Genomic DNA, 21340 nt, shown 5'->3' with positions numbered 1-21340 from the left:
TTTAGCCCTGCTTTGCAGCATTTTTGCCCCTTAATGGAGCAGTTACTGAAGATTGATTTGGCTGCTCAGCATGTGCTTTTCCTGAGCACCCCAGTGCTTCTGCGTGAGAGGGTAACCTGAAGGAATAGTTCTCAATGGGGCCAGTGCCTCATTTACTTGCTCAGCAGATGCACTTCTGCTGGGCGTTAAAAGAGCACAAGACTCCCCTTTCCTGACGAGCAACCAATTGGTGCACAGCTAAGGATCACAAGGAAAGGTACTCTCCACCTGTAAGGTCCTAGAGCAGCGTTTTTCAACCACTGTGCCGCGGCACACTAGTGTGCCGTGAGATATTGTCTGGTGTGCCGTGGGAAAAATTGCCTCGGCTCACAAATAGACAATCATTAGAACAGCAATGGGCAAACTACGGCCCGCGGGCCGTATACGGCCCGGCGGACCTTTTAATCCGGCCCGCGGAGCGTGATACTGTCAGGATGATCTGTCCCCCTCGACGTATCTGCGCATGTGCCGGAGATCGCCGATCGGCTGCTAATGCCTGAAACTGGCACATGCGCAGATACGTCGAGGGGGACGGATCCTCATAGGAGACAGATTTTCATGCTACACCGGAACGGCGAGAGGAACGCGCGGAGCAAAGGTAAGTGAATTGACACAGGGGGGGCTTGGGGACTTAACATGGGGGATGAATTACTATGGGGGATGAATTACTATATGGGGGATGAATTACTATATGGGGGGTGAATTACTATGGGGGATGAATTACTATATGGGGGATGAATTACTATAGGGGGGATGAATTACTATAGGGGGGATGAATTACTATAGGGGGGGTGAATTACTATATGGGGGGTGAATTACTATATGGGGGATGAATTACTATATGGGGGATGAATTACTATAGGGGGGATGAATTACTATATGGGGGATGAATTACTATGGGGGATGAATTACTATATGGGGGATGAATTACTATATGGGGGATGAATTACTATATGGGGGATGAATTACTATATGGGGGATGAATTACTATATGGGGGATGAATTACTATATGGGGGATGAATTACTATGGGGGATGAATTACTATATGGGGGATGAATTACTATGGGGGATGAATTACTATATGGGGGATGAATTACTATGGGGGATGAATTACTATATGGGGGATGAATTACTATGGGGGATGAATTACTATATGGGGGATGAATTACTATGGGGATGAATTACTATATGGGGGATTAATTACTATGCTTACTATGGGGGAATATTACTATACTTACTATGGATGACACGTACACATCATTCATCTACTCTTGGTCCGGCCCCCGGGTCCAATATATGAACCCATTGCGGCCCTCAAGTCAAAAAGTTTGCCCACCCCTGCATTAGAATCTAATGATTGGTCTATTTGTGAGCGCATGTTACGGACTATAAATAGCTCCGGTGTCACTGTTACACTGACAGGAGAAGACATCGCAATAGATCGCCGATGCGCAGAAGAGCACCGAAGGATCTGGACTCTGGAGGATTATCGCGGACGCAGCACAGAAGAGCGCTGAGTGATGGATCTGGAGGAGACAGGAGCAGAAGAGCGCTGACTGATGGATCTGGATGGAGTGCTGAGTGTGACGGACAGCGGCTATCTGGAGGAGACAAGCGCAGTAAGTACTGAGTGACAGTGAGACAGGAGCAGATACTGCAGTGATGGACAAATTTTTGAAAAGGAAAGAACTGGACTCTGAACAAAATTCAGAGCCAGATAAGAGCCCACGTATGAGTGGGGATCAAAAGAAAGCAAAGATGGTTAGCTCAAGGAAATTCTCTGGCACAAGGCAATATAGCGAAAGCTATATTTCATTTGGATTTACTTTCACCGGAGATGCAAAGAAACCAACTCCACTGTGTGTGGTGTGTGGTGAAAAGCTATCTAACAGTGCTATGGTCCCAAGTAAACTTAAACGCCATCTCCAAACGAAACACCCTTCGCTTCAAAACAAGAATGCAGACTTTTTTGTTCACCTGCGTGAAAACACGGAGAAACAGGCAACTTTCATGAGAAAAACCACAAAGGTAAATGAAAGAGCTCTTAAAGCTAGCTATCAAGTTGCTGAACTTATAGCCAAGTCAAAAAAGTCGCACACTGTGGCAGAGAGATTAATACTTCCCGCCTGCAAAGCTATTGTAGAGGAGATGCTCGGACCTGAAGCAGCTAAGGAAATAGACAAAGTCCCTCTCTCAGACAACACAATTTCCAGACGTATTAATGACATGTCTGCAGACATAGAAAGTGTGGTTTTGGAAAAGATCCGTATCAGTGAGAAATTTGCATTGCAACTTGACGAGTCTACTGATATCAGTGGACATGCTCAACTCTTGGCCAATGTGCGTTTTGTGGATGGTGATGCAATTAGAGAAAACTTCTTTTTTTGCAAGGCATTGCCAGAAAAAACAACAGGAGAAGAAATTTTTCGGGTCACATCAGAATACCTTGAACAAGGAGGACTTAAGTGGGAAAACTGCACAAGTGTCTGCACCGATGGAGCTGCAGCCATGGTCAGGCGCACCAAAGGCTTTGTAAGCAGAGTGAAGGAAAGAAATCCAGATGTGATTGTTACGCATTGTTTTTTACACCGTGAGGCCCTCGTAGCCAAGACTTTACCAGCAGACCTAGTTCCTGTGTTGGATGATGTTGTGCGCATGGTAAACTTTGTAAAGTCACGACCCGTGAAAAGTCGCATGTTTGCAGCTTTGTGTGAAGAGATGGGAGCGAAGCATAAAACCTTGCTGTTTCATACGGAGGTCCGGTGGTTGTCGCGTGGCAAGGTCTTGGTTCGTGTGTATGAGCTGCGGGAGGAACTTAAAGTGTTTCTGACAAATGAGAGGTCAGATTACGCAAAGCTGCTTGCAAGTGATGAGTGGTGTGCAAGGCTGGCATACCTGGCAGATATTTTTCATCATCTGAATGAGCTGAACACACGAATGCAAGGCCGAAATGAAAATCTGCTTACAAGTACAGATAAAATAAATGGATTCCGTTCAAAGGTGCAACTCTGGCATCAACACATAATAAAGTAATTATAACATAATTTCTTTGTGTTTGATTCCTATTCAAGAGAATTACTTTATATATAGGCAAACTTTTTGACTTGAGGGCCGCAATGGGTTCATATATTGGACCCGGGGGCCGGACCAAGAGTAGATGAATGATGTGTACGTGTCATCCATAGTAAGTATAGTAATATTCCCCCATAGTAAGCATAATTAATTAATTCCCCATATAGTAATTCATCCCCATAGTAATTCATCCCCCATATAGTAATTCATCCCCCATATAGTAATTCATCCCCCCTATAGTAATTCATCCCCCCTATAGTAATTCATCCCCCCTATAGTAATTCATCCCCCATATAGTAATTCATCCCCCATATAGTAATTCATCCCCCATATAGTAATTCATCCCCCCTATAGTAATTCATCCCCCATAGTAATTCATCCCCCATAGTAATACATCCCCCATAGTAATTCATCCCCCATATTAAGTCCCCAAGCCCCCCCTGTGTCAATTCACTTACCTTTGCTCCGCGCGTTCCTCTCGCCGTTCCGGTGTAGCATGAAAATCTGTCTCCTATGAGGATCTGTCCCCCTCGACGTATCTGCGCATGTGCCAGTTTCAGGCATTAGCAGCCGATCGGCGATCTCCGGCACATGCGCAGATACGTCGAGGGGGACAGATCATCCTGACAGTATCACGCTCCGCGGGCCGGATTAAAAGGTCCGCCGGGCCGTATACGGCCCGCGGGCCGTAGTTTGCCCATTGCTGTTCTAATGATTGTCTATTTGTGAGCCGAGGCAATTTTTCCCACGGCACACCAGACAATATCTCACGGCACACTAGTGTGCCGCGGCACAGTGGTTGAAAAACGCTGCACTAAAGGACTGGAGAGCAGTACAATAATAAGTGTCTGCAGTCAACAGTGAAGCATGGTGGATGTTCCTCTCAAGTTTTTGGGCTGCATTTCTGCAAATGGAGTTGGAGATTTGGTCAGAATCAATGGTCAGAAACAATTGTGACGACAATGCTGAGAAATACAGGCAGATACTAACCCATCATGCCATACCTTTAGGGAGGTTTGTGATTGGCCCCAAATTTACTCTGCAGCAGGACAAAGATCCCAAACATATGATCAATGTCATTAAGAACTATCTTAAAGCAGAACTCCATATACATTTTTTATTTTCCCATGCAGTGGGGCTGTGCCCGTACTGCATGGGAAAACTGCTCGTTTTGACCAGGGGTTTAGGGAAGAGCTATACTTACCCTGATCCTCCGAAAAACCACGCTCCCGTGCTCGAGACAGTGTACATCCATAGAAGATCTGTGGTTAGTAATCCCAGACAGACTCAATGTTGAGATCAGGGCTCTGTGGGGGTCAAACCATCACTCCCAGGACTCATTCTTCTTTACGTTGAAGATGCAGTTAAGGTCCATATATATATTTGGACACAGGCACCATTTTAGTTTTTTTTCAGATATTTACAAAAACATATTTACAAAAACATATTCAAGCTATAGTTCTATAATGGATATGGGCTGAAAGTGCACACTCTCAGGTTTAATTTGAGGGTATGTACATCCAAATTGGAGGAAGGGTTTAGGAATTACAGATTTTAAGAGTAGCCACCCCCCCTTTTTTTTCAAGGGCCCAAAAGTAATTGGACAATTGAATATAATCATAAATAAAATGTTCATTTTTAATATTTTGTTGAGAATCCTTTACTGGCAATGACTACCTGGAAGTCTGGAACCGATGGACATTACCAAAGACTGGGTTTTGCTCTTTTCTCACGCTTTGCCAGGCTCTAACTGCAGCTGTCTTCAGTTCTTTGTTTGTGGGTATTTTTGCCTTTAGTTTTGCCTTCAGCAAGTGAAATGCATGCTCAATTGGGTTGAGATCAGGTGATTGACTCGGCCATTGCAGGGGATGGCTACTCTTAAGAGCTGTCATTACTAAACCCTTCCTCCAATTTGGATGTAAATACCCTCAAATTAAACCTGAGAGGACTTCCAGCCCATATCCATATTATACTATAGCTTAAATATGTTTTGGTAAATACCTGAAAAACCTAAAATTGTGCCTGCCTCCAAATATATATGGACTTAATTGTAGTTCTTAATGACATTAGCTTTATGTTTGGGGTCGCTGTCTTGGCGCAGAATAAATTTGGGACAGTCACACCTCGCTGATGGTATGGCATCTGGAAACCAGAGACCACTTGCTGGAGTTTTGGGAGAGGATTGTTGTCTCGTTCTTGCCTGAGCATATGCTGCTCTAAAACCTGGATATATCTTGCAGGATTGATGGTGCCTTTCCGGGTGTGCCCATTCCATGTGCATGGATGCAACCCCATACCATCAGACATGCAGGCTCGTAAACTGAGCTCTGATAAGTCAGAAGGTCCCTCTCCCCTGTTGCGCCCATGGTTGCCAAAAGGAATGCTACATTTTTTATCTGTCTGACCACAGAGCAGTTTTCACTTTGCAAAAGACCATTTTAACCGCCTCCCGCCCGCCATATAGTCCAATGGATGCAAGGCGGTTCTCTCGTCCTGGGAGGACGTTATATGACATACTCCCATTCTCACCGCGCATGCGCAGTTCCAGGAGCGCGGCAATCGGCGGTGCGCTGTGTCCCTCGGACACAGTGGTTCACCAATCCACGGAAAAAGCCGAAGATGTCAGCTCAGTCATGTGATCAGCTGTGTCCAATCACAGCTGATTGCATGTAAACAGGGAAATGCCGGTTATCGGCATTTCTCTCCTCACGAGCTGTCACGCTGACAGCTCGAGAGGAGAGCTGGTAAATCGGCATTTCTTGGAGGGGACATGTGCACTGATCATCAGGACACTGATGATCAGTGTACCCTAATGATCAGTGTAGCCCCAGCAGTGCCACCTGTCAGTGTCCAGCAGTGCCAGCTCTCAGTGCTCATCCATGCCACCTGCCAGTGCCCATCAGTGCCACATATCAGTGCCTACCAGTGCACATCAATGCCACATATCAGTGCCCTGGCACTGATAGGTGGCACTGATTGGCATTGATAGGCATTGATAGGTGGCACTGATGGGTGACACTGAAAGGCAGCTCAGATGAGCTGCCTTTCAGTGTCACCCATCAGTGCCACCTATCAATGCCAATCAGTGCCACCTATCAATGCCAATCAGTGCCACCTATCAGTGCCAGTCAGTGCCGCCAGTCAGTGCCATATATCAGTGCTGCCTTCAATGCCCATCAGTAATGCCTGTCAATGCCCATCAGTGCCACCTATCAGTGCCCATCAGTGCAGCCTATCAGTGCCCATCACTGCAGCCTCATTAGCGCACATCAGTGGAGAAAAATCACTTATTTACAAAATTTTATAACAAAAACTAAGAAAAAAACTTTTCAAAATTTTCAGTGGTTTTTGGTTTGTTTAAGAAAAAAATAAAAAATTCAGAGGTGGTTAAATACCACCAAAAGAAAGCTCTGTCACAAAAAAATGATACAAATTTCATATGGGTACAGTGTTGCATGACCACGCAATTGTCTTTCAAAGGGTGACAGCGCTGAAAGCTGGAAATTAGCCTGGGCAGGAAGGAGGTATAAGTGCCCTGTAGGCTAGTGGTTAAATGAGTTTTGGCTCAAAGATGTCAGTGTTTCTGGATCATGTTCAGATATGGCTTCTTCTTTGCATGACAAAGATTTACCTTGCATTCTTGGATGGCACGGCAAACTATGTTCACAGACAGTGAATTTGGATGTATTCCTGAGCCCACACCAGTGATGTCCATCACAGGATAATGGCTGCTTTTAAAGCAGCATTAAACCCAAAAGTAAACATTTATTATATTGCATCTTAACAATTATTAGATGTGATGGTTGCATTAATTTTCTTTTTTAGGCTTTTCTTATATTTTCACCTGGTGATCAAGCCATTAAGTCTGTTGTTTTTCAAAAGAACAGGCTGTCCTGCACATGTAGCAGTTGAGTGTTGAGGAAAACCAGTTACAATTTAATTTATGTAAAACATTTATCCCAAAAGAGAAAGCTGTTGCTGTAACTATTTATAAAGTGTAAGCTTGAGTTTGGCTTCAAATTGTTAGTGTATCTAAATCTGCTATTACATCTAACACTACCCTCCCACCAGACGGTTAATGCTGCTATCCAAAAGGTCCTGCCTGCAGAGTGGGGGCACACTCTAATATAGGTGGTGTGTTACTGGCCAGATCACCAGGTGAAAAGAGGGCGAAAAACCTAAAAAAAGAAAAACAATCCAGCCACCACATCGAAGGATTGGCAGGTTGCAATATATTACATTTTTGGTACTGGGTTTGCCTTGACAAAATGCCTAAAAAATGCCCGAAAACAAGTCAACAGGTGCATTAGGCCTGCCTTTTAGTTTCACAAAGCCACAGGCTTTCATTGTGCACCATTAAAACCTTCTAGCTGCTGGCATCCCAACAACATCAGTTGATAAGGAGGACATCGGGCGCCTGCACAGCATCCTTGTCCCCCCCTGCCCTTTTCTGTCCACAATGGGGTCACATTAGCTGAATGAGGGATAGAAACTGAGGGAGAAAGAATCACTATTACTGCAGAATACTAGTCAGTACCAATGTGCAAAGGTATGTTTGCTTTAGAACACTAAATCATCTCTAGTATGGGGTGCCCTATGAGTGTGGATGATGCTGCATTATGGAAAACTATTAGTTTAGTTTTTTACATTTTAGAATAGGGTACCTTGAGATTGTGCAAAATTTTAAACGGTGCCTTGAATGAAAAACAGCGGAGAAACACTACTCTAGAGGACTGCCTTAACGGAAACAGAATGAGCAAGACTAAGACCCATGGTACCATCCACAACAGATACCAAAATACCTTTCCTGAGGCAGGAAGGATTCCCATTGCTTCTCAGTGGTGAAGACACACCGGGATCTAGATGGTGTTTACAAGTGTATTTTCACAGACTAAATGACACACACTGTAGTTAATTATTTTTACCAATAAATGTAGTAGAATACATTTTGGAATAAGTTTATGAAAAAAGTTTATTTGCAAAGTTTTATAACAAAAAATTTTAATGAATTAGATGCATGACTAAGTATCATTCAAAGTGTGACAGTGCCTGGGCAGAAAGGGGGTGAAACAGTCCGGTATTGAATAGGTTAATATTAAAAAAAATGTAAAGTAATGCAACTGGGAGCTAAAAATATGACTGCAAGTTACTTGCTAGGGGAAGAGCCTCTGGGGAAATTAAGGATGGAAAAGGGTCTGGGGCTCTTGCTAGATCACAGAATCAGCAATAGCATGCAATGACAAACTCCAGCAAGTAAGGCCAGCAGACTATTAGCATTCATTTTAAAAGGGTATTTACTCAAGAAATAAAACTAATTCTACTACTTTACAAAACTCCGCCTTGGACCAGTTCAGACCAGTTCAGGTCACCAATCCTCAGGAGTTATGGGCCTAAACTGGATAAAGTCTAGAGCAGGGCAACCAAGCTTAGAGGGATGGAGCACATCAATTTTAATGAAGGACTACAAACGTATTCAACCTGGAGAAGAGATGCTTAATAGGGGATATGATAACATACAAATCTTGGGGACTCTAGCATTGGGAGGAAACGATTCTATAACACAATGTCTCTAAAGAAGATGAGCAGCAACACAAAGTTAGGTAAAAGGTGGTTTAATATTAAACTGCGTAAGGAGTTCTTTACTATTAAAGCAGTAAGGATGTGTGTAACTCCCTTCCAAAGTTGGTGATGTCAGCAGAGTGTATGTGAATTCAAAAACGTTTAGTGCCCGTTCAGATATATGAGGATTGGATGCAGTTTAAAATGCATCCAATCCGCATGACATGTGAAATAACATTGCTTCTTATGGTGCCTGTTCACATTTGTCTGATACTCTCCTGCTGCGGATTCAGTGTGGTTTAAAACAAAGAGCTATGTACGATTTCTGAGCAGTGCGGTCCGGTTCAGGTGCAGTGGGAACAGTTTCTAAACCACATATTTGTGAACAGGATAAAATCCTGAGCTAATCCTGTCCTGAACCTGAACCAGTGAACAGCTACTGTGTTAATTAGCTGTGAAACCTGAGCTTCAACCTACACCGCACATGCGTGAATCAGCATTTAGATGTGATTTTTAGCAAGCACAATGTACAGGGATATGGAAAATGGAAGCAAACACACACACACTGAACTGGTATCTTTACTTAACTTTACCAACTATAAAACAGGGGCCATGATGGTATTTTTAAGGCAGAAGGTGGCAGGATCTACCACAGAAAGTGTTGGCTTACAAAGGAAACTTTCCTCGTTAGGATATTGTTGGACAAATGCTTTTGGAGGAGAAAATAAAAAAATCTTCTCTGGTTGAGGCCAGTCCCCATATAGTGCAGGCTGTATTAGCAAACTGACTGGGAAAGTCAGGGAATAGGACATTTAAGTGACCCCATACTGGACACCCTGGGGTGAGCAGACACAGGCTGCTCCAATGCCAAGAAAGAATGTACAGTGTTAATAAGGGTAGCTCTTGTATAGTACCTTAAGCTTGGGTGAAATCTCAGTAGTAGGGGTGTCATCCTGATGTCTCAGAAACACAAGGGATCCTGCTCCTCAGGGACTACTCCTGACTCAAGGACGAAATCAAATATTCAGGAGTGAGGAGGAAAACAGCTGTGAACCCCTGCCATCTATGACGTCAATAAGGCCTGAAATTTTGACCAGGTAATCTAGTATTGTGGCAGAAAAATATTCTCTAGATGAGAAAGAGACTAGAGTGGCTCCAAAAAGAGCCAAATGATAAGAGGAAGGCAAAGAGTCAGAAGACAGACTACAACTACTAGGGTACCAGAGGAACTACTCAACTACCCAACTCAATTAAAAGCTGACCCTAAGAAAGCAGACCCTTTTCCCCTTTATTTAGGACATGCCATGCTAGTAAATATTGTCCCCAGGGGGTATACAAACCTCAGCAGCAAACATGGAGGGAGAGGAATGCCTCAGTTTCAGCCATCTATAGGCCGCAACAATTTAGGTATTGTGATTCTGATTGCTTATGTGCCTGCAATGAAGCCAAGACCAGTTGATTAGCCAGCTCAAAGTCCATCTCCAAAGTGGAAGAGATGGGAAGGCTGTGCAGGTGCAGTAAGTCCACAGAAGCTAGGAGGTGTAGAGTTAGTGCGCCGGGCTGTACAGGTGTAGAAACCACAAGTCTGGCCACTACCGGACTGCATGTGCACAAAAGCACCCCAAAAGCAAGCCTAAAGAAACCAGTGGTGGCAAAATTTAAAAAGAAAGGTTAACTTGATCTCTGCCACATAAGCAAGTACTTGGATGGCAACTACCCCACACTCATAAAGGATTATTAGAATATGAGCACCCTGAGATGTGAATGTTTAGAAGGCTTCCACCCTTACTAACCAAATCAGAAGCAGGAATTAACTCCTGCCTACCTTTGCCCTCCACTACATGCATAAACTTCAGGGGTCTTCAAGGACAAAGGCTTATGCGACTCCATGTGTTCCACTACATGTAAAAGAACGCAAAAATAGTAGGATCCAGTGAATGACAGCAACACTACAGGCCAAACCTGGGTCTTCCATCAGGTGGAGTCTGGGTATAGTCCCCAAAGCTCTGCTAAAGAGTCACTTGATCCACAAGCTGCACCAAAAGCCACTGTGACTATGGTGCGACACAGGTTGAACTGGAGTCTTTATTCAACTTTACTAACTATGCAACATATTAATAGAAGAATCAGCTTGGAATAAACAAATAGAAAATCTCCATATAAGAAGGCAAACTTCCCTGAGTAGAGAGAAGAGGTTCATCACTAAAGACACTAGCAAAATAACAGAAGTTATATGGCGATGTCCCTACAGCTTTTTTTTGCCAGTGTCCAATCACTTAAAAGTAGCTGCATACGACCCAGAGATAACGATTTAAAGAAGCCTGCACCTGTACTGTAGAATCATTTTTTAATCATTCATCTGTGATATAGCTGTTAATGTGAGGCCTTTAAAGTCCTACTCTAGAATATTGTTCTTGTGAATGTATAACGTTTAGGGGTGTTACTGTGTTAGCCATGTCCAGTTCTTCCCTGTAAACTGCATAACATATCCAACCTTTGTTATGAAGATGAAGGGGGGGGGGGGAGTTGTAACCCAAACACACTTCCTGTCTCAGGGTGACAACTCTGTCCATCCATAGATGCAGTACAGTGAGTAAGCATGGTCAAAGGAAGTGTGTTAGTGGCAGGATCACCAGGTGAAAAGAAAGGAAAATTACTGCAAAAGCGAAAAACTATTTTGCCTCCATATCCAAGAACTGGTAAGCTGCAACATATTACATATGTGTTCTTGGGATGACAATAGATACACTTTCAGTTATGCAAATGTCCAGTGTGATGCTAGAAGTATTGTTTCATATTGTTACCTAGCTTTTCAGGTTTTCTAGCCTGTCTTCATACTTACATACCTTTTCATGCCACTGTAGCAATATAGCACTGCTGTTCTCTGTAGGCTTTTCAAACCCCTTGTAGATGTATTTCATAAGCAGGTCAATCCCATTTCGATCCAGTGTTTTTACTGCTTGCTCAATTTCATTACTTTTAAATGATGTCAGGACTTTCAGTACAACTGCCTGGGTTCGTTCCTGAGTGGAGTAAGAGCATGAAGTCAGAAGCAAATAATGCCAAATCAGTGTTCTCTCATGTTTTTAAAGTCCAACTCCACTGAGACCTTGTTTGTTCTATTATGATTGCACTTAAATCTGCTTGCTACTAGGAGTAAACTGTAATTGCATTGAACGCTGTATCTATACAAGCAATTAAAAGTCAGCTGAAAATAGTGTATACAGATACCTGAAATTTTTAACAGGCAAATTGTATTAGTAAATCAAAAGACTGTATAGTAAAAATAGAAAAAGTCTGCTAATAACACATGGCATTAAAAAAATGAATGATTTTACAATCTTGCCTTAAGACGAGTAATTAAGAAGATCAAATAATCCTTCCAGTTTTAATCACCCAGTTAAAAAAAAAAACAAAAAAAAAAAAAACACAAGGACAATTGTCTCTTACTTTCACTAACTGGTTTTTGGAGTTGACCGGAGAATTCCGAAAGGCGGCGTGGAAAGCTCGAACCAGGTCCCCTGTACATCAAGCAGTTAAGGATAACACAAGGAGTAGTGCCTAGGTTCTATTAATCAAATATGGATGTCTAAGTAAGTTTTCTGAGAATAGGTTGACAAAATACTTCAGGATGAAGATAACATTTTTAAAAAATCAATTTTAAACAAGTATGCCATAAAATAAAGCCAACAAACGCTAAAAAAGTCTGATGGGCCTTTCATTTAAATCTTTGGAGGCAGATTGAATAGGCAGCAAAGAATAACTGTAAGGCATTTCCACAGGTGTGCTGAGAGAAAGGTGTTATGGGGGTAAATGTAATTTGTTTATGGCAGACTAGTTTTTTTTCCTCTGAAATGCATTAAATATTATCTTGTTTTCCAAATATTCAAAATAAAGAAGGAAAAGAAAATCTTACCAATATACAGTGATATAGAAAAAAAAAAAAGGTACACCCTATTGAGAAGTACTGACATTTTTCAACATATTTGAAAAGGAAACCAATAGATCTTCATGCATACTGTGTTTGCAGATAAAGAAGACTTGTTGAAAAAAAACACAAGGAAAATGTGCCTTTTCAGGGCCGGTTTACACTGGAACACAAGTGCTCTCATACAGTCCCTTGCATCCTGGTTTTGACAGCACATTTACAGTCATGGCCGAAATTGTTGGCACCCTTGATATTTTTCCTGAAAATCAAGTATTTCACACAAAAAAGGTATTGCATTAACACATGTTTTGCTATACACGTTTATTCCCTTTGTATGTATTGGAACAAATATAAAACAGAGGCAGAAAAGCAAATATGACATAATGTCACACAAAACCCCAAAAATGGGCTGGACAAAAGTATTGGCACCCTTAACTTAATATTTGGTTGCACACCCTTTGGAAAACATAACTGAAATCAGTCGCTTCCTATAACCATCAATAAGCTTCTGACACCTCTCACCCGGAATTTTGGACCACTCTTCCTTTGCAAACAGCTCCAGGTCTCTCTTATTGGAAGGACACCTTTTCCCAACAGCAATTTTAAGATCTCTCCACAGGTGTTCAATGGGATTTAGATCTGGGCTCATTGCTGGCCACTTCAGAACTCTCCAGCGCTTCTTTGCCATCCATTTCTGAGTGCTTTTTGACGTATGTTTGGGGTCATTGTCCTGCTGGAAGACCCAGGATCTTGGACGCAAACCCAGCTTTCTGACACTGGGCCCTACAGTGCGACCCAAAATCCTTTGGTAATCCTCAGATTTCATGATGCCTTGCACACAGTCAAGGCACCCAGTGCCAGAGGCAGCAAAACAACCCCAAAACATCATTGAACCTCCACCATATTTTACCGTAGGTACTGTGTTTTGTTCTTTGTAGGCCTCATTCCGTTTTCGGTAAACAGTAGAATGATGTGCTTTACCGAAAAGCTCTATCTTGGTCTCATCTGTCCACAAGACGTTTTCCCAGAAGGCTTTTGGCTTACTCAAGTACATTTTGGCAAACTGTAGTCTTGCTTTTTTATGTCTCTGTGTCAGCAGTGGGGTCCTCCTGGGTCTCCTGCCATAGCGTTTCATTTCATTTAAATGTCGACGGATAGTTCGCGCTGACACTGATGCTCCCTGAGCCTGCAGGACAGCTTGAATGTCTTTGGAACATGTTTGGGGCTGCTTATCCACCATCCGGACTATTCTGCGTTGCAATCTTTCATCAATTTTCCTCATCCGTCCACGACCAGGGAGATTAGCTACAGTGCCATGGGTTGCAAACTTCTTGATAATGTTGCGCACTGTGGACAAAGGCAAATCTAGTTCTCTGGAGATGGACTTGTAACCTTGAGATTGTTGATATTTTGCCACAATTTTGGTTCTCAGGTCCTCAGACAGTTCTCGTCTCCTCTTTCTGTTGTCCATGCTTAGTGTGGCACAGACAGACACACAATGCAAAGGTTAAGTGAACGTCTCTCCTTTTTATCTGCTTTCAGGTGTGATTTCTATATTGCCCACACCTGTTACTTGCCCCAGGTGAGTTTACAGGAGCATCACATGCTTGTAACATTCTTATTTATCCGCAGTTGTGAAAGGGTGCCAATACTTTTGTCCAGCCCATTTTTGGAGGTTTGTGTGACATTATGTCGAATTTGCTTTCTTTCCTCCCTTTTTTTGTTTTGTCCCAATACACACAAAGGGAATAAACATGTGTATAGCAAAACATGTGTTAATGCAATACGTTTCGTGAGAAATACATGATTTCCTGGAGAAATATCAAGGGTGCCAACAATTTCGGCCATGACTGTATCTGAATGGGCTGCAAAACACACTTAACATGCAAAAAGTAGTGCAAGCACTAATTTTGCTAATTACACCATACTAAACCGCCTGGTACTGTGGAACCATACAGCTTGGTGGCCACTAACATGTTTCATTTGCTAGATGTGTTCGAGGTTCCATTAGCAATCGGGAGCTGCGTGTATCTTGCAAGGGCGGTGTATTCGCATGCAGTGCGGGAAACGTACATAGAACACGCTTTTCCTGCAGCATGCTCCTGTGTCAATGGGCCCTCAAATTATTCAAGAAAAATATCAGTATTTAACTATTCGTATTATAGAATGGTGCACTTTGGAAAAAGTAAGAACGCCCTTTGACTCAGAAGATGACATAGCCTCTTTAGGCAGATATGACTTGTAGGCATTTTATAACTGCCCACCAGTCTCTAACATCAGCTCAGTGACCATTCCTTATGTAAAATTCCTTAAGTTGGAAGATGTTTGTGGGATTTTTTGCACGAACTGCCCATTTCAAATACCGTTCAGTCTGGAAGGACTATAACTCTCCATACCTATTTCTGAGCTAATTCTTGGTGGATTTATTAGTGTAATTCCAGATCATTATTATCACTCTTGCTTTTAAGTTCTTTTTGGGCAGTAAATCATTTTTCTTGGCATATTTCCAACGCAGATTTAATAGTTGCAATTACTTCCAGATTGTAGATGCATAAACTTTGACATCAACTGCTGCAAGAGTTACCTGTGGATCCTGCAATGACACTGAGGTTTTTTGAGACTTCTTTTAACAGTAAATGGTAAACTCTGGTACTGAATTTGCAAGGCCAGCCAGTCATGGACAAACAAACAGTGGTTTGAAATCTATACCGCTTGTAGTTTTTCCTTACAGTAGAATTACTAATTTGGTGACCTTTTTAATCCATTGCCAGACTGTCAGAGGGCTTTTGACCTCGGCATGATGATGCCACAGAAGTCAATACCAAAAAGAGCAGCATAATCTAAATATTTGAGGTTACGAAGTAGATATTACACCTACACATTTCCTAGGAAAATTCTAATCATTGTTAGCTAAACTAAAATCCTGATTCTAACTTCACAGATTAAAAGTAGTGTACTTACTTTTTACCCCCATTTAGAAAATTTGTATTATGATTAATTTAGAGAATAAGAATGCATGCATCATGTCAGTATTATGCATCATTTGTTCAAGTATACAAGGTTTGCCTGTAGGCACGGTTTGATTTAACATCTGTTTGCCTGTTCAAAGACATTGAAAAATTCAACTATTTTCATAGGGTGTGTAATGGTTGTGAGCATTGGGCACATGAAAAGCTGTATGTGGCAGCCATTTTGTTCAGGTCCCAGGTCACCCAGGCCATTTTGTCAGAAATAGCCAGAGTGACCTTCCCCATCCCTCCACCTTTAGTTTATATAATCCACAACCTCTTAACTGCATTACAGATACCCCTTATCAGTATGTTAATAGGACTAGCACCCCTTATCAGTATGTTAATAGGACTAGCAGAATCTAACCCCAATACACAGTGCCTCATTAAACTGTCAGATCTGGAAGCCTGAGTATTTATTTATTACAGGTACTTATATAGCGCCATCAATTTACGCAGTGCTTTACAAAGATATACTAAATTCACATCAGTCCCTAACCCTCAAGGGGCGTACAATCTAAGGTCCCCAACTCACATTCATACATACACATACTAGGGCCAATTCAGACATGAGCCAATTAACCTACCAGCATGTCTTTGGAGTGTGGGAGGAAACCAGAGCACCCGGAGGAAACCCATGCAGGCACAGGGAGAACATGCAAACTCCAGGCAGGTGGTGCCGTAGTTGGGATTCGAACCAGTGTCCCTAGTACTGCCAGGTAGAAGTGCTAACCATTTAGCCACTGTGCTGCCCTGTTACAAGATTTGTACAGATACCTGGTCTGGTCTCAGGCACATCAGTAATTTAACAGTCGCAAATACCTTAGCTGGATTAGCAATGTCTCTCTCCCCTGGTAGAATCCATAATCCCATATCCTAAGTGTATTTCATAACTTGAAATAATAGCAGTAGAGTAAGAATAAGGACATATTTACTTCCATCATTTAGTAACGTTTTGAGCCCAAACACCTCTACCCTAAGAGTACCGGGATCAGAACCGGCCCAACTCCTCTTGTAGGCGAACTGAGCATGCAAAACCTATCATATCTATATTGATTCTAAAGGTAATTCAGTGCTGGAGAATAATACATGCGTTAGAAGACTAAAACATGTAGGTTTTCAAAGGGTATTAACTATTCTCAACCTCAACTACTTTTTAATTTTCTGTTGCATTGTGTCACTTTGTTTCTTTGCAATACTCTTTTTTTGGAAATATTTTACCCTCTCTCAAACTTTTACGCAAACCTTACACAATCTTGAAGAAACCCTGTCTCTTGAAGAGTGCTACTGTAGTGTAAATCTCTGAATATACCTGTCTGTGAGGACAGTGTGTGTTACAGATGTTTATTCTAAAATAAATTTTTAATTTTCATAATTGTCATTGCTATTATTGTGAAGGGTTGATAGGCCCAAAGCTATCTGGTGGCAGTTTGGGGTATAAAGAGTAAATTGCTTAGTTAACTTAAAGCAGTGACAATTGCTTTCAGTCTGTTGGCACTTAGATTGAGGTCCCACAAGAGCGAAAATCTTTGAGCAGGGCGAGGCTGAGAGTGCCATTGTTGCGTATTAGTGACAGTGCAGTGTGAGGTTGACCACTCATTTGTCACAAGTTGTTGAAAAAAGCAGTGATCTGACACCATGTTTGTCACAGGGTGTACTTTTTCCACATGACTATAATAGACTGTGCAGCATCTGTAGGGATTGCACTAGCTAGGGAATAGTCTTTATAATTTAAAAGATATTGAAACCATATAGCGATCCAGGCTTTTGAATGTAAGGCCCTCCCCAAAGGCCATTCACTGGTCAATACCCCAGACACAAGTTTTCAGGATATAAACACTTCAAGATGTGGGTACATTGTAAGGTTGTCACCCCAGTGTCACAGATTTTCAGTATATTGTATTCAGACGTGATGAAGGGAATGACCTACAAGTCAATTCAAAATTCGGTATACAGGTAATAAAAATCCAACATTGGTCAACCCAGCAACAGAAATTCTCAGTGTGTTCACAAGTGGTATAGGGAATGACTATTATGGTAGTATACTGTAATATCCAATATGTAGAAATCAGACATACTATCTCACTACCTTGTAATCAGATTCATTACTGTCATATCATTAAATATGGCTACCACAGAACAAATGTTGATATTGATATGCATTTCCTTGGCAGCACATGGAAAATAAAGAGGGCATTTATCCATTTGTAATTCTTGAATATATCCAGAGTGGAGTTCAACAACATAACCAAAGGTACGTCCTAAGTAGAATCCCAGAAGTGATCAAATATGTTTCAGTGCAAAACTTGACTTTCTTAAGTGGTGATGAAATGTGTTGCAGTTTGTGGTGTGGTGTTACAGCCGGCAGAAAATGTTACTTTTCTTATGATTTTAGTGGTTTCTTTTCTGAGCCTCACACTGAAACTTATTTGAAATATACAGTATATCCAGGTTTTAGAGCAGCATATGCGAAGGCAAGAATGTGACAACATTCCTCTCCCAAAACTCCAGTAACTTGTCGTCTCTCAGCTCCCAGATGAGGAGAGAGCTGGGAAAAGGTAAGGGCTGTGCTCCCACCCTCCTCTCTGTATATCTCCTCCCTGCCCTTTCCTCCTCCCTTTTGCTGTTTTTTAGCAGCTGCTAGGAACATGTCAGGCAGCCTGCACAGCTTTCTGGTTTGCAAACTTTAGTACAGCTAGCAGCAGGGAGAAGGCGAGAGCTGGGAGGAGGTGCCCTTCTCTTTGTATACAGGAGTTAATACAGGACTGCTCAGATTAGACTGTATAGGGTTGGGACAGTTTTTTGTCCTTTTGCAGCGGCACCTCATTTAATACAGGATCCCTCTCAGAACTGAATGTACAGGGGTTGATTACTGCCCTATCTCCCCCCCCCCCCCCACACTGATCCTGTCCCGGCAGCAGAAACTGTGGGTATGGGGGTGGTAATCAAACTCTGTACAGGTGAATCAGAGTGATCCTGTGTTAACTCCTGTAAACAGACAGGAGGGAGAGGAGATTTGTGCTAGAAAGGGGGATTGGGGAGCGGGGGTTGTGCTGGGAAGGGGGATTTGTGCTAGGAGGGGGAATTTGTGGTAGGGGGGAGAAGATTTACAACCTACGGACCACTGAACTCAGTCTCACAGACATTTTAGGGCTCGTTCACACCAGGTGCAGTGTGTTAACATGTGTGAAATTGCAATTTTTCTGCGCTGCACAAAAATGTGCCGACTTTTGTAGACACACATGGGTGCCATGAAATATTCATGGCACCTCCATGCATCTAGCAAATACGCATATGCAGAAGGAAATAGGACAGTCTTGAATGAAAAATGGCCTTATCCAGGGGCTTGCAGTACAAGGTCTCTAACTCAGAGACTCTTCAAGCCACGATAATGGCCACTAAGACCACTTTGTGATAGAGTTATTGAGGGGGTCTCTCTAAGGTCCTCGAAAAGAGGACCATTTAAAGTACCAGATTAAGGTCCCTTGGTGTCAAGGAAGGCCTGGCCAGGGTATCAACAAGTGTGGCACCTTGAATGATGGCACAGGCTTTGAAATGGCTAAAGGTCTCTACAATAAGACAGTAAAGGCTGAAACCTTGCCCTAAATGATAGGCATGCAAAATGATGGGCTATGCTCTGTTGAAAGGAGACCAAAACTTTGTACGCAAAGAAAAAGTGTGGATGGATCCCCAAAGACTCACACCATACAAGCAAAACGTCAATGTAAGTTAATATATTTTAAAGGTGGTAGACTTGCACACCTTGGGCAATTTAGGGATAACTGTGGGCCACAGGCCCCTATGTTTCAGCAACTAGCTTTCAACAGACAGGAAGTTAAACTAGCAACTGTACAGCAATATGAAAGATGGACCCCTCAGACAAAGTTTGGATGCAAGTGAGGAAATTGATACCCTTAATCCAGGCACCAACCACCTAAGGTAATCATCCTGCCATTTTTTTCACATTTGAAATATAAACTGCTGAAAGTGAAAGGGAATTGTGGAATGTTGAGTTTTTTACTGCACCCTTTCCAGGCTTCCCCTCAGGGTTTTGGTCCAATGCAGAAATGAAAACCCGATAACTTCAATTTCCAGCACATTGATGATAGGGAGATGAGCTTGTCTTCGTATATTCAAGATATTATTGATATGCAATCTTTTATAAGGCATACGCACTGGCATAAGGCAATTCATTCAGCTAGTATATATGTTGATTCTTTGTAGAGGTCCATCTAAAGCATGGGTAGTGTATCCTTTCTACCAGTTTCTCAGCTATAACTAGAAGATGGAATTTGTCTTGAAGAACTTTGCAGTACCTTTTGGTCAGCAAGTAATTTCTTTTTGACAGTGAGTTAAATCATCAAAAAGGCCAATACCACAATTGGAGACACCTGTGACTCCCATGTGTGCCAGCCTCTTTTTCTACTGCTGGAATGTTGACTCCATGATAGAATGCAGTTTGCCAGTTATGCCAAACTCTGGGTTTGTTATATTGGTGACTATCTTGTCATATAGGAGGGAGATAAAATACTTTTCAAGAATTTGTTGATACAGTGTTTTACAAGTGTTTGAAAAGGATAGCAAAATTTGGATTACCAATTAGTAATAAAATAGTGGCCCCAATCCTCCTCTTCTGGAGGCTCCCGCGGGCACTCCTGTGCTCTTCTTCTTCTTGGTGTGCCACCACAGGAAACTGCTACCTATTGTGGTACACCTGCAGGCTTGATCCAGAACTGTGCTGCCTGCATCCATAGATTGCTCCCCCTGCCTCAGAAAAACCTTTAAGAATGGAGAGAGAAGACAGAAGCTACACAGGGGAACAGAGCTGGATAGAGTGAGGACTTATACGTATCAGGGGGGTGAGGGGCAATATTTCCCCTCATCCCCCTTGCAAAAACCCCCTTGGTAGAACCAGAAGCCAAAACAAAAACAGCTATAAACCATTGTTGCATTCATATAGCTATCAACTTGTTCAGATCAAAAACATTTGAATAAGCTGAAGAATTTACAAATAGGTCCTCATCATATTGACATAAAAAGGCTTAAAAGAGTTCTAAAGGCTCAAGGTTTTTTACCTTCATGCATGGTAAAAACATTCTGTGTATAGCAGCCCCCAGCCCCCCTAAGACTTATTTGAGCCCTCTCTCATTCCAGCGCTTCTCCATGGACTCTTACGCCTGATTGGCTGAGGCAGCAGCAGGTCAATCACAGCCAGTGAGCCAATCAGGAGAGGAGGTGGAGGGGTCGAGATGTGACTGTATGTGAATGGACGGGCAGATCCGGGGCTCAAAAGGCAACAGAATGGAGGGACCAGGAGTGCCAATGGGGGACCTGAGAAGAGGATCGGGGCTGCTCTGTGCAAAACCACTGCACAGAGTAGGTAAGTATAACATGTTTGTTATTTAAAAAACAAGAATTTAGTATCACTTTCATTTCTAGAACCTTTAGAGTAAGTAAGAAAATTGTGACTGAGAAGATACTGAAACAAATAAAAAAAAAAAAACACTAAAATTAATCTGTACCATGTTAAATAAATCTTAAATGTAATTTTCAGTATTTTGAAATCTACAACTTTCATTAAAATAATACCTGATAATTCTGCCGCAGAATAGACAGGTAACTATTGACTCCCAGTTGTGCTCCTAAATGATCATCCAGTCACAAGAACCAATGGTAGAGGCTATGAGCAGCTTGGCCAACACACATTGTGCAGATATGGACAATCATTGTCAA

At 42.2% G+C, this 21340-nt stretch overlaps 1 protein-coding gene across 1 annotated transcript in view; it reads right to left on the bottom strand.

The window, feature by feature from the left end:
- Nucleotides 1–21340, bottom strand: part of ARPC5L (actin related protein 2/3 complex subunit 5 like) — an 85367-nt gene that overhangs the window by 9629 nt on the left and 54398 nt on the right. The window contains exons 2-3 of the mRNA XM_089693384.1: nt 12122–12194; nt 11518–11694 (exon numbers count right to left, since the gene is read on the bottom strand). Coding sequence (XP_089549510.1) covers nt 11518–11694; nt 12122–12194 — 250 coding nt within the window. The remainder of the gene's footprint in view (nt 1–11517; nt 11695–12121; nt 12195–21340) is intronic.

This window comes from Staurois parvus, unplaced genomic scaffold (assembly GCF_062004578.1).
Source record: "Staurois parvus isolate SC_StPar_1 unplaced genomic scaffold, SC_StPar_1.0 ptg000630l, whole genome shotgun sequence".
In the NCBI taxonomy this organism is placed as follows: Eukaryota; Metazoa; Chordata; class Amphibia; order Anura; family Ranidae; genus Staurois; species Staurois parvus.
Note: the sequence above shows the minus strand (reverse complement) of the source record. Positions and strands in the feature narration are given on the sequence as shown.